At 37.5% G+C, this 13,745-nt stretch overlaps 1 protein-coding gene and 1 long non-coding RNA gene across 3 annotated transcripts in view; one reads left to right on the forward strand and one right to left on the reverse strand.

Annotated features, from left to right (window-relative positions):
• Nucleotides 1-13,745, reverse strand: part of TUBGCP6 (tubulin gamma complex component 6) — a 24,923-nt gene continuing 11,178 nt past the window's right edge. The window contains exons 11-27 of one of the 2 annotated variants that reach the window (XM_087768007.1): nucleotides 13,333-13,482; nucleotides 12,601-12,682; nucleotides 12,435-12,523; nucleotides 12,135-12,250; nucleotides 11,320-11,458; nucleotides 11,114-11,230; nucleotides 9,549-10,863; nucleotides 9,088-9,143; nucleotides 8,637-8,829; nucleotides 8,195-8,363; nucleotides 6,724-6,865; nucleotides 5,372-5,566; nucleotides 4,964-5,096; nucleotides 4,516-4,729; nucleotides 3,195-3,394; nucleotides 2,186-2,348; nucleotides 1-1,384 (exon numbers count right to left, since the gene is read on the reverse strand). In XM_087768007.1, the coding sequence (XP_087624133.1) occupies nucleotides 2,197-2,348; nucleotides 3,195-3,394; nucleotides 4,516-4,729; nucleotides 4,964-5,096; nucleotides 5,372-5,566; nucleotides 6,724-6,865; nucleotides 8,195-8,363; nucleotides 8,637-8,829; nucleotides 9,088-9,143; nucleotides 9,549-10,863; nucleotides 11,114-11,230; nucleotides 11,320-11,458; nucleotides 12,135-12,250; nucleotides 12,435-12,523; nucleotides 12,601-12,682; nucleotides 13,333-13,482 (3,462 nt within the window). In that variant the 3' untranslated portion in view covers nucleotides 1-1,384; nucleotides 2,186-2,196. The remainder of the gene's footprint in view (nucleotides 1,385-2,185; nucleotides 2,349-3,194; nucleotides 3,395-4,515; nucleotides 4,730-4,963; nucleotides 5,097-5,371; nucleotides 5,567-6,723; nucleotides 6,866-8,194; nucleotides 8,364-8,636; nucleotides 8,830-9,087; nucleotides 9,144-9,548; nucleotides 10,864-11,113; nucleotides 11,231-11,319; nucleotides 11,459-12,134; nucleotides 12,251-12,434; nucleotides 12,524-12,600; nucleotides 12,683-13,332; nucleotides 13,483-13,745) is intronic. The other variant, XM_087768008.1, reaches the window with a different exon arrangement.
• Nucleotides 11,103-13,745, forward strand: part of LOC148054524 (uncharacterized) — a 23,346-nt gene continuing 20,703 nt past the window's right edge. Inside the window, exons 1-2 of the long non-coding RNA XR_015707017.1 lie at nucleotides 11,103-11,232; nucleotides 11,347-11,468. This is a non-coding gene — a long non-coding RNA (uncharacterized LOC148054524). The remainder of the gene's footprint in view (nucleotides 11,233-11,346; nucleotides 11,469-13,745) is intronic.

The raw sequence follows: 13,745 nt of genomic DNA on the forward strand, positions 1-13,745 counted from the left end.
GAATAACTCAATCTGCAAGCCACTTGCTCTTTCAGTCTCCTATTCTGTAGAACAGAAGGAAGCTAGTTAATTAAATATAGCACGGATAATGAAATGGCATAGATGATGTGCATTACCACGTTTTTATACTGCCTTTGGTACCAGAGCAGGAGCAGAACCACTCAGGTCAACTTTCCAGTTAGTATATTCTGACTCTAATGCTTATGTTCTATTTTAGAAGAAAAAAAAAAACAAACCTACCTACACATCATCAGAAAAAAATCATATTCAATATTCCACAGTACTGGTAATACGCTGGCTGTGCCTGTCCTTTTAAATAAGCGGTCACTAATCAGACAATGAGCTCCTGAGGAATATATCCATGTTTTAAGTGATAAAATTAACCTATTGCAAAGGTGAAAATTTCAAAGCAGACTGTCTCTCTGCAACATCTTCATACTGTGACAGTAAAAGTTCAGTTGTCTCTTTTTCACAATACAGAAAGGAAAAGAAAGAAAACATCAAGGAGAAGGAAAATCATTAGCACATTGAAAATGTGATCCTGCAGGTGAAAGCAGTAGTCAGAATATATTTGGAATCAGAGCTTTGTTTTGCTTTAGTGATGCTGAATTTCTGCTTTAGCTGTTTTACATAATCACCACAAAATAAGGTGTATAGTTTCCTTATCCCTGATTTAAGCTAAGTTTGGCACAAGTGGTCCAATAATTATCAAGTGCTTGAATAGTCAAATACTGATCTCCTCACTGCAAGGTGTTTTTATCATGCCCTCCTCCACTGTGACTAATAGCCTTGAAGAAATTAGTTATGTTTAGATGGAGAATTATAAATTTAGAAATAAAACACATGAAATAATAGGTATTTATGTCTATCTGAATATTTGTATCTCATACTCATCTCTCGGCAGTTTTAGAAAGTATCTGTTAGTTTATTTCACATACATGTATTTACATTGGAGGAAATTCACAACACTGAAAATACACCATTTACACATTCACAGATATACAGTTTTGCGCTCTCTCCCCTGTTAAGACCAGGCACTCGGCTTTTCTATCTTTGCAATAATGACAACACCAATTCTCAGGAGAGCAAAAAACTGGGAGGTGTGGTGGATTTTAAGCAGCAGCATTCCCTGTATGTGGTGGTTATATTCTTCAAGCTATTAGATGGCAGGTTATTTCACTGAAGAAAAATGCCTCTTGCATGGCACTTGCATAAGCTTCTATAAATCATAAGGATATAGGTTTATCTGTTTCCGTTTTACCATGCTATCGGTGATCCTTACTCTATCGAGTTCAGTTATCCTTGTAGTAGTTATTAAAATTGATTCGCAGCAGAAAGTCCTCCAAATGTGGTTGGTATCCTCTATTTACAAGCTTTGTTACCACTGGAAGAAAAACAAAAACAAAAAATAAAATAAGCTTCAACCACGATTAATATTCTGAAGTCAGCCTTGACAGTATTTGTACATTTTTGAGTAAAAGGAAAAAAAAAAGCCTAATGCAGAAATCTGAAAACAACAAACAAATGTCTGTGTTTGCATAAGAAAGGTCCAGTATCTCCTTCTGGAATTACAAAGTCTTTCAAATAAGATGGAAGAGAAGGATTACGTGTCATTGCTAAGTGAAGCTGTATTATTCTAATAAAGAAATGCTTTCTCAAGCTGCTTTCACAATAAGATGGTGTGTTCTTATCCTAATGTCAGCTGACCAGGAGGCATGTGACCCCTGTGAAAGAAGAAGCTCTGCTGAAGTTTCTTGAGCGAAGTCCATTGTGAGAAGAAAAAAAACCGAAGAGAAATTCCTGGGACAAACCCCTCCAGCCCTATGAATGAACAAACCAACTGCTCTGAACATCCTTAGTAACAAAAGAAAAAAGGCAATAGAAACTCCCTCAGCTCATAAACATCCCATGCACCGGTATAAAGGGAATTGGCAAGCAGCAGTAACATGCAAGGAAGAAGGGAAAGTGTATCGTTGTTAGAGTTAGGGCCTGAGCCAAAGCCATTGAAGTCCAGAGTGCTTTGTATTGGCTTTCAATGGATTCTGGGTCAACCCCTTGTGAAAAGAGAGCATTTTACAATACACGGTGACTGAAGGAACAAGTGTAGATCAACAAGCACACATTTGTTTTGTAGTGCTTAATAAAGAAGGTGTGAAGAACTAGGTCACTCAGCAGATTTCCTTACGGAATGGTCTATTAATCTCTGTCCATGAAGCAACCATAGATCTCGTAGTATGGGCTTAGGTGGCTCCCAGAGGTGTTCTGACTTCCTGTAGAATTTGGAAGCAGCCATTCTAACTCATCCTGAAATATCTGGTTTTGGTCCTTTGATACCATTTTTGGACACCCTTAAAGAATAAAAAGGGCAGCTCATTTCCTGAAGAATATAGTCTGACCAGAAAATATTCTAGAAAAATAAATCTAAGGAAAACAGTTGCACTTCCTTCAGGAATTAAGGGATTTCTAAAAAAAAAAAAAATAAAAAAAAAAATCCCAAACCCCATGAACCACCTTTGTACTCAGGGGAAGGATAAGTTACTTCTACTAAAAACACAAGCAAGATCTGAAATAGAAATGGAGAGGAAAAACAGATCAACAATTTCTTCACATTAGAGGCTAAGTTGACAGCGCAAAGAAATTTTATCGTGTTAAAGGAAAGAACATTTGGCAAATGATTTGTGCAGTTGAAAAACACTTGCCTGGATCACTGGACGTAAGCTCCACCTAGTGCTAGGAGGCTCTCTGAGCTTCAGTCCAACGTGGGAATCAGAATTTTCAAATCTCCTAACAATGGTAATACTCAACTAATGCAGGTGTATCTAAAATTACTTCTAAGTGGTATCTAACTATCTCTCGTTGTGGCCAATAAACAGTTCCAGAACTCAATTCCAGAGAACAGAAAAATGTAAGCATATATATAGAGCTAAATACCAAACACATATTTGGCAAATTAGCAAAAACTTACGGTCAGTTTTGGGATATCTGTTAGATTTCTTGTGTGGACATTTTAATTGATAGATATGGAGACCTTTGCAAACCACAGTAATGCAGTTTTCATTTGGGAACTAAATTTTCTAACACATGCTAAGGACACACATCTTCCCCCTTTCACGTTACACTTCCAAAACCTCTTTGTAATTTTTTCAGTTGTCAGTTGCCTTTTTCTTCTATCTGGAATTTATGCAGTTTCTTACCTTTGAATAAGAAGTGGGAGTAATACTTGAAGGTATTGTACGACTGCTGCATCAGACCAAAGTTGGGATGTACAGCCATTTGCTTCCCTGCATCGAAGCTCCATGACTGAGAGATCAGCTGGCTGCGGAACTTCAAAATGAGGCTGAAGATGCTATGTATAATGTTCATCACAGGGGCTGCCTTCTCTGTCAACAAACCCCTAGCAGAACAAAAACAACTTTAGAAATGTAGATGACATAATTTATTGGTTGTAGGAAGATAAATACAAAGGGGTAACAATCCTTTAGGTTTCCTCTTTAGTTGCCTTAAAAAAAAAAAAAAAAATCCACAAGACTGCAGCCAACTGTAATGGTGATTTTAAAAAAGGTGCCTAAACCTAACATAATTTGCTCGCGCTTCCAAGAAACTGATCTTTGCATCGGTGTATCTGATTTCTAGAACGACACCTGCATTTGCAAAAGAGATGACATTTAAAAACACTATCATGCTCTGAGTTTCCTTTAACTTTCATCTCCTCTCATCCCATCACCTGGCATCCAAACAGCAGCTTTAGCCAAGTTTTTTCTTATTAGAACTGAAAAAGACAGACACGAAAGGACAGATTTCTTGCTTATAATTTCTGTTCTTTATCATCTCTTCTCCTCACATTTCCCCACTTTATCATTCCAGTATATACTCTTCAAGAAGAAATGAAATAAAACCTAGCTCCTCTCATTCACACCACCCTTCTGCCTCGTATACAGTAACCAAAGGGCTAAAAGCTTGTGATTCCTGAAAGACAGATGTCTCTTGCACTGCTCATAAATCTGGACAGAGGCATCAGGTCACATTTGTTCCTTCAAAGTCCAGTCCTGCTCACTGCACGTATATGAAAGGCATGCATAATGTATAGAATAAGCATTTTACAATGCTTGAGCTAGGCATACTCGTGCACGCTACTCATGCTGAATGAAAGAGCATTCATTTACAAAGGCTATGACAAGGATGGGGTGAAAGAAAAACAACTGTGGCAAGTGTGCCCTTAGCCTTCAGGTTAGAGCTCTCCTGAGCGGACTTGAAGCTTGCAGAGGCAGGGTGAACAGGAGCTGGAAGCAACTGCAAGGAGTCTGGGGAAATGAAGAGGATAGGTAGCTCAGGAAAAGCATCGAAGTATGGACCTCATAACGTGCCATGAAGTTGTTTCCCTTACATAAGAACACTTTCATATGTAAAGACTACTTAGTATGTCAGGCAGAAGTCACTTTTGCAGAAATACATTAGGCTAGACTGGCAGCTCCATTAACTTAAATATTTGAAGCAAAAATAAGTATGGTAGCTTGCCTGAAGATTGCTTTGTTGAGGTATTCAGCATGTGTTCTGTGAATTTCTTCCAGGTTGCCTACAGAAGACAGTTTGTTTCCAAATTCACACCACGTAACGTGAAGAATCTGATTAGCAATGTAACCTTGAATAACTTTCACAAAATGCTGCATTTCATGTTTATACAGCTGGAGCTGTCGAAACTGAACAGAATTTGATGCACGACTCACTAAAGCTGAAAATAAAAACAGAAATATATTATCATCAGCCCCCACAGAGACCATCTAAAATCAGGATTTTTAAAGGTATGAAGGTTTCTGTTAGTAGAGTCTGTTTAAAATGCCAAGGAAGTTACTTTAAAAAACTGTGGCTTTTGAAGCTTGACATGACTTTTCATAAGCAATTGTCTAGCACAGGGTGCTAGAAGCATTTTAAACAGGATGCTCTCTAGTTCACTCATTAGACTTACCAGTGCGTTTTAAGTGAAACCAAACATCCTTGAGAGTCCACACCATGTGCTTCAGCTGAAGCAAAAAGGAGAAGATCTTGTTGTATTTATTCATGCAGCTCTCAGTAATGACAATGTTCAGAGGCCAGTCAACCTAAAAGAAAAAACACTGCTGATCATACTACATTTTTGTGTTAGAAATTATAAGAATATTTCAGATACAAGTATTTCAGAGACATACAAATTAATATATGTATTTTAATAATGTAATGCAATGGCCAGGCTAACTAAATCCTGTAATTTCTATGACGCAATTTTTTTACTCCATTCTTAAAGGTATTCCATTATAAAGAACATATTCACTCTACTATGGTACATAAGAACCATGGTATGACTGCAGCACTACTACCTTTCTCCATGCTTTCTTACCTTGTACCTCAGCTCTAAGCAACTCAGAGCATCAGGCGCATTGGGCTTGAACACTTCCGGAAGGTACTTGAGGGCAAAAGAAAGATTGGAAGCAAGCTGGGTGTCACCATGAAGACTGTACTGTAATGCTTTATTTAGGATAGAATTAAGAACCAGTGGGTTCAGCAATTCACCAGGTGTTTGTCCTGATCCAAGCTAGGGGTAAAAAAAAAAAAAAAAAAAAAAAAATCATAATTACACAGTATTAATAAAGAGTCTTGGCTCCTGAACACAGGTGAATTAAAGTAGAATGGTAGAGTGGTGACTATCCTGCCTTGCTCCACCATTCTGACTGGAAGTTTCTATTTCTGCCATAGGGATGCATAAACAGCATCAGAAGCAACTTCTGAACTATCTGCTGTTCACAGCATGAAGGTAATCTCATACCTGTACTGATTTGTTTTGATATGTTGGACTGCAGTTTGCTGGGGTTCAGGAGCTGCTACACATCCCTCCTGCAAGGAATACAGCCTTTAGGCTTTAGTGGGGCAGAAAGCCAGCAACGGGACTGGTATTATCTATCTGACTCCAATCTGCTTAACTCATCAACTCAGCACCCTCAGAGGTTTACAAATAAAGCTCTTCATCGAGTCTAAATCCCCAAGTGCTTTCCCTAGTTCAGTCTAAAGCATTCTTAGGATTCAGAGAAATGCATTAACTATCCTACAGCCACATATCTCCACGGGCAACCAGCTATATTAACCCAGGCTATCCCTCCTACCTTGCTGTCTTCCCCACAAACATGGGGGTAAGTAATGAAAATAGTTTCATCAGAGGCCCCAGCACTCTCTTCAGGTGCCCTCCCCTCTTCTCTATAGGATATTTGAGGTAAGAGTAGGCACTTTGCAACACAGGCCTTTCCACTGGATTTTAGCATATGGCAACAGGCTCTTCCAGGCTTGCTGCCAGCAGATGGGAGGGGACAGAGCAATAGTGCATCAGTTCTCACAGGAAACAGTGAAATACCCTTCCATGACTGCTTATCTGTCAAAGTTTGAAATTATTATCCTCAGTGTGCCAAATCCTTGTACTCTCTCTGTTGCTGGGATTAGCAGTAGGAAATATTACTCTCTTCCTTGGGACTTCCTCGGGCATGGGCATCCCTTCTAGGCAAAGACCTTCTTTTGCCTCAGTCCTTACAACAGCAACAGCGTTTCTTGCTACAAGACTTCTCAACACGGCACAAAAGAGGAAAACAGCACAAGCCAGGATTCTAATTCACACCATTCCCTCATTCCCATCCAAATTAATCCAGAGGTGTCAAGCTAAAGCAGACAACCCAAAAACAAGGGTGAAGACAACAAAGCAAATACCTTCTCAAACAACAGGTCACTGAGCGACTGCGCAAACTCCCCATCTTCCATTAACAGAAAGTGTCTCAGTGCTTCAAAATGCTTCTCTACATTTAGTTCCACAAAGTAGTAATCAACTATTGCTTTGTTCACAAGAGAAACGCTAAGAATAAAAACACAGAAAAGGTATTATTCTTACAAGCAACTCCTTCCTTACTGTTAACATTCAGCTGTGGCTACATCAGATTAATGCTCCAGTACTTAACTCTGATATCCAAGACAGGATGATATTCACATAAGCAAAAAAAAAAAAAAAAAAGAGACAAAAGAAGTCTTCATTCAGAATGTATCAAAACTAAAACCTCCCACTTCAGATAACTGGATTTTGAACAGTACTGTGGAAGTATTTTAAGACTGGCTACATATAATGATCTTTAGAACATGCTGCTGCACCTGGAGCAAGATTTTATCAATAGCCTTTTGTCTTATCTCTGTCACCTACACAAACAGATTAAGAAAGACTATTGAATCCCTGAAAAGAACATCCTAATTGGTAAAGCTTTGACACTAGATATTGAGCACAGGTCTATACTACAGTTTGCAGACTAGCGTAGGTATTCCAGCTAGCTTTAAATAATTTAACTTGCATATCAGGGATAAGCTAATTCTGCCAGTATGCAACTCGGGCTTGCTTACTTTGCTTTGCTGAATACATGAATCTTACACAGATCGTTCTGGTAGCCAATCTGGATGTTTAAAACTAAGTTTGGTAATTACATCTTTCTACATTGCACCAAACTTTGAGTATAGCATACTCAGAGTTAGTAAATGGAAATCCAAATTTACAAGAAAGTAGATTCCAAATCAGGAAGCATTTGAACACATCTGTGAATAACTGTTTTCATGAGAGATGCTAATCTTGTACATAATAACAAAAACTTTTCTTTAAAATACCATTAGATATACTAATAAAATGGTCCAACATATATGTGGTTTCCCTATATATTCCAATAGCAACAAGAACAGCTTCTATTAAACTTCAAAACGACCTTGAAGCTGGAGTTCCCACAGAAACACAAAATATATCCTGATCAACATGCGTGAGCTTTCACATTAAAGATTATTCTCCCCCCCCCATCTTTCATCTGCCAAATAAAAACTAGCACAAACATTATAAATAATACACCTTCTTTTTAAAAGAACAAGGAAACCAATGGTGTCAAAACCACTGCTGCATAATCCACTTCCCTCCAAGCCGTTGTATTTCAAATAGACTTTCAAATTTTTAATTTACACATAAAAATATAAGTTTGTGTTACTATCTATAATGTAAATCTGAACTTTTTAGTTAGCAATGGACCATCCACTGAACCACTTCTGGGAGCAAATTTAAGAGAGCGGATCTACGTGCAACTCTTCTCGAAAAAGAACTAATAAAGAACACACCATGAATTGGTAAATTATGGATTCACTATTTCTAACAAATACTCACTGAGATACAAGTGGAGCAGTAATAGAACGTTTCATCAGCACTGGCAGAGATAAAAGCTCACTCAGCTGTACAGCCGTTTCATCTGTTGCTGACTGTACCATAGGATCCACAGGAAAAGTGTACGATCTTGGTATCACGTGATGCAAGAGATGAGAAACTGGTAGTTCTGCTAAATTTAAAAATATATAAACATTGTAAGTTATTATATTTAAGCAATTTGATAATCTGTTTCTATTAAACTCTATAAACCCCTCTAGGTTAGAAAATCATAATGTGTCAAAATGTATTTCTCATCTTTGTGCCTAGAAGCAAACTGTCTGGCTACTGCAGTTCATAATATTGGTAATCTACTCGTAATTCAGGTATTTTTTCTGGCACTCAGTTTTCTTGCTCAAGATTACCACATCTTCTATTGATCAACTGTTCCAACACGTCTACTCACACATCAAATCATAACTATCTTGATATTTTTCAATACAATACTGATCCGATAAGGCTTTCAAATAAGCTTGTTCTTTCTTCCATGTATCTTCCTCTCCCCCTTCCGCCTCCTTAGTCTTGGGAGCACTAGCTTCAGCAAATAAAGTTTCTTGAGGCACAGTATCTTGTAGGATTGCTTTTTCAGGTTCTTCTACCTAAAAAAAAAAAAAGGACAAATTTTCTGAGAGATGCTGGCTTTGTCTACTCGCACTTAATGTGTTCTTACAGGTAACTACTAGTTGTTCCGACTGAAAATAAAACAGCTTACTCACTTGTACTTTTCTGACATGTAAAAACAACATGGTATTACAGTGATTATTAAATTAGGACAGAAAACTTATTACCTTAACTACCAGTGTGTTCAGTCCTTCAAAGGAAAAGGAAGTCTTCTCGACAACTACTTTGTTTCTTACCTGTAAGCTCTGTGAGGAATCTGGAGAAGTATCCTTGTTTACCACATTTGCAATTACTGTAATTACAAGTAAATTAAAGACAGCATTTACTTAGACCTGCTTATAATACTTAGTTCATACTTCAAATCTGCTCCTGAAGTTCTTAAAAATTTCTCTACAGACACAACCACCCCAGTAACAGTCCCTCCCACAGTCCCACACAGGCAGTTTTACGTGTGTTCTCTACTTGAGATCACACGAGGTCCTGTTTCACGAAGTTTCAGACTAGAGTTTTTTAATGCTCTGTTTCTTGTATATAAGAGACAAGACTAAGCTCAAATTCTTTCCTCTGAATTCTAACAGTGCCTGAAAAGTTATGCAAGGAATTAAGTAATAAGTACCCATTTTGAACATAAACATTTACAGTTACTTTCATGAGCCCTTAAACAAATGCTGACTGAATAAACTTAATTTTATTTTACCTTCTTGTTTCTCTTCCATTATATTTTCTTTTTTATCATCTTTAATATTAGCATCAGAAAAGACTGGAACATTGTCAGATGACTGCGACTGTGGTGAAGTCTTTTCCCTAACTTGTGATGTTTTTGCTTCCTTTCTGTTCCCTTCAGCAGGAGATAATTCCTCACTGTACAGAAGTGTCTGAACTGTGGAGTCAGACGAAGGACCCGAAAGGGTTTTACGATGAGGTATTGGATCATTTTCTGTAGCTGGGGCCCACTTCCCTATTTGGATGCTTGACTGGGATGCATGACCAAACTGGCTCCAACGAGATTTCAGAGGCTCTGTATCTGAAACCAGTTCTCCAATTTTGATGTGCGACTGTGAAGCATGCCCATGGATGTTCCAACGAGGTCTAGCTGAGACCACCTCTGACACATTTTCACCAATCTTGATATTGGCATCGGATGCGTGACCATGGATGTTCCATCGAGGCCTTGTAGGAGCTACATTTGATACATACTCTCCAATCTTAATATTGGCTTCTGAAGCATGTCCATGAATGTTCCACCTAGGCCTTGAGGGCTCTACCTCTGAAGCATACTCCCCAATTTTAATATGAGCTTCAGAAACATGCCCATGAATATTCCATCGGGGTCGGCCGAGTTCAACTTCAGAGGTATAGCTGCTGATTTTTATATGGGAGTCTGAAGAATGCCCATAAGGACTTGAATGTGGCTGGTCAGCGTCCACATGAGGTACATATTCTCCCACCCTAATGCTGGCATCAGATGCATGTCCATGAATATTCCACCGAGGCCTTCTGTACTCCACATCAAATACATTTTCTCCAACTCTAACATGTCCCTGCCAAGCTGCAGATGGTCTGAGAACTGTATTAAAATCATACTTGTTTTGCTGATGCAATGGTGCATTGTCTTCTCCTTCCAGCGCTCCTCTCAAGACATGCTGATTTTCACTTACTTGAGAAGTTTCAGAAAAATCCGAGTTAATATTTCGGAATGCTTCATCTAGCAAAGATCCTTGTATGCTAACGGCAATAGGTTGTTCATCTTGTGGCTTTGATAAGAAGTCTTCTATATTCACATTGGATTCAGGCAAGGCATCAGCACTGTATAGAGGACTGCATGCTTTCTCTGAACTTTGGAGACTGCTTTCAGATCCTGCTGCTCTAGGCTGAAAATGCTGATCAGCATTATTATTTGCCAGCTCTGGTGTGGGCAGTGCTTTGTCAGCACAAGTAGCATATTCCAGTCCAGGCTCAGATTCTCTTCTGCCAGCTGTCTCATTAGAATATAGAGGTTTCACAGAGGACGTCTAAAAAAGAAATAATTATTACACTGCATGGCCAGTCACATTATCAAGCTACTTATTAGGGTGCCACTTTATTACAAGTAAGATTTAAAATATTCCAGTTTTTCAGATGTACTACAAATAACGTGGTAACTACTCACCCTGCTGTTATAGTGAACCTTGTGTTTACTGAACTGAAATGAACCATGAAATGAACTCCCTTGAGGGAAACTTGGAACAGCAACCTGGAGTTTATGTAAGAAAATAAACTCACCTGTGAATGTGGATCTTTCACAACACGGTTTTTATCTAAAGCCAACTGGCACTGTTTATAAGGAATAATATCTAATTTTCTCCTGTAGTTTCCATCTGGAAGTTTTTCAAGCATTTCCTGTAAGTAAAAATGACAAAATCAAAAGTCTTTAAGTACCAAGTACCAAACTTTCTAAATTACATTTCTTAAATCTTTTCAGAAGATACCTCAATGCGTTTTTGATCTTCTAACAGAAACTTAAGACGGGCTGTTTCCAACTTGTGTCGCTGGATTTTCCATAACGCTCTTTGTTCCCTACGGGCTGCATCATCAGAAAGTTTGCTATAATGGTCAATTAATTCCTGCCTAAATGAAGGTAAAAATAAAGCTAAGTTACAGATTTTCGCATACTGATTTTCATCTTCCCTTCTAAAGAATTCGACCTTTTAGCACACCAAACCTGAGAAGTAATTTTTTAAAAGTAGAAGCCAGAGGCTTCAATCACAGAGAATAAACAGCTGGAGAAAACAGGACTGTATTCTTAGTCAATATGTATTTCTATAACTATTTTTAGCAAGTCACTCATTTATCTTAAGTATTTTCAGATTTAACAGAAGAAAGTGAAATGCAACAAGATGAGCAACAAGAGCAATTCAAATAATTATCAATCTAACTCCTTGGTCTGCTTTTTACTTCTGCTTTGGCATACATGTGACTATTTTTGTTGTGGGCCTAGCTTTAACTGTAAGATGTAGTTCATTTTTTTCCTGAAATTCTGATCATAACAAAAACCAGACTGGAGAGGGTTGGTGCAAATCAGTCGGTCCCAGATTTTTGGGCCACTAACCAGTCCTAAATCACAAAATTGCTCACAGATTACCAAAAATGCTTACATCCATCTTTTAACTGCAAACTTTACCCTTATAGAGCAATGTCTGGGAACTGCTAGTACCATAAATTTTAACATATAATAATTTTTCCTGAGGTCTTTATGACAGTTTCGGAGTATCTAAGCTTTGGGAAACTACTGAGATACATTTACCTTGCCTTTTTTTCCAGTTCTTCTTCTAAAGCTTTCAGTCTTTTTTCTCTCTCTCTGAGCTCTCGGGCATAGCTGAAATCATCATCAATCTCCTCTTGCTTTATTGCAAGGCGACGCTGCATAAATATTTGACACTTTTAAAAGCCACTCTAAATACCAGCTGTAACACACACATCTGCAAGAAGTTCTTATTTGTACCCCATGAACTATTCATTCAACCTCAGTACAACAAATCAAGATAGCCTTTCAAGTATTTGCCTAAGAAATACAGTTGGCCTTTAGAAACACACACAGAAATACCTCTTGGTCTTTTGCAAATTGCTCTTTCAGCTTCTGAAACTGTTCCCGTTTCTTTGCATCCAAAGCCATTCGTTCTGATATTTGTCGATCTGTATTAAAATAAAGATATTGTTAGTTTACATTAACAAACCCACTAGAAAACACATGAAGCACCACCACAACTTACCATTAATGGCTTTTAGTACTTTGCTAGCAGTTTCTCGAGCATGAACAATTAATTCTTGTTTGGCTATTTCCATGCGCAAATCCTAAAAAAAACCCAAACAAATGTAAATACAGGTGGGAATTTTTTCTATTATTTTAGACTTGAAAATACACTGTTGCAAAGACATGCACACTTTATAATAGTTATTAATCTATGATTACAGTACAGAAATATGAATAAAGCAATTAATTAAATGGAAAGTCCATAAACTAATATTTAAAATTAATACTCCGGACCTTACAACAAACCAAATCTATCTGATATATACACTATATTGATGGCATCTGAAAGACAGAAGCCTCTTTATAACTAAGAGTTTTGAAAAAACAATTAGCTATGTAAATTACAAAAAGAGTCTTATCTGGTTACTAATGGGCTTGTCACATTTGTTAAATTAGAATCTAACAATCTTTTCAGTACTTTTCAGTAGGAGGGCAAATCTGCTGCAAAGAACTAAGATGGAAGTCCAAAACTCATTTAATATATGAAAATGCCAACAAATGACAACACACCACCTATACTTTTAAAAGCTATATTAAGTAAGTTTATTTGCTGCGATAACAATCAAACAGCAATTGACCAACGAAGAAATTCTGACCAAAAATACAAATTCTTTCAAAGTTGTAACAAAACCGAAAAATGACTATTAAAAAACCCCTCAACAATAAGGTCTTTATTCTTTTATTCATTTACCTTTTCCTCCTTGCTTATGGAACTGTATCGGGCAATTCTTTCCATTCGACCTACATACACTGCACAATCTCTCTCTATTTCTTTCAGCTCCTCAAGTGAAAAAATAACTGAAATCCGGGGAACAGGTATATCTGACCAACATATATAATGCTGAAAAATGAGAAATTTCCTTTTAAATACATTTTTTAAGTTGTAAAACGTTAGACTATGAACTCACATTATGTATTTTTTTAACTTAGCAATGCTTCAAGATACTGAAAAAAGCCTCCACACAGGATCTAAAATTTTTATTAATATCATCTGTTTTAGCATTTATATCATTCAAAGTAGGAGACAGAGGTATAATGTTCCAGAACTTGGATCACAGATCAAATTCTGAAGGTCCCCTCTTTCCTACTGAACTGGACAGGAAT

Source organism: Nipponia nippon, unplaced genomic scaffold (assembly GCF_047370975.1).
Source record: "Nipponia nippon isolate SJK-2023a ecotype South Korea unplaced genomic scaffold, ASM4737097v1 scaffold_3, whole genome shotgun sequence".
Lineage (NCBI taxonomy): Eukaryota > Metazoa > Chordata > Aves > Pelecaniformes > Threskiornithidae > Nipponia > Nipponia nippon.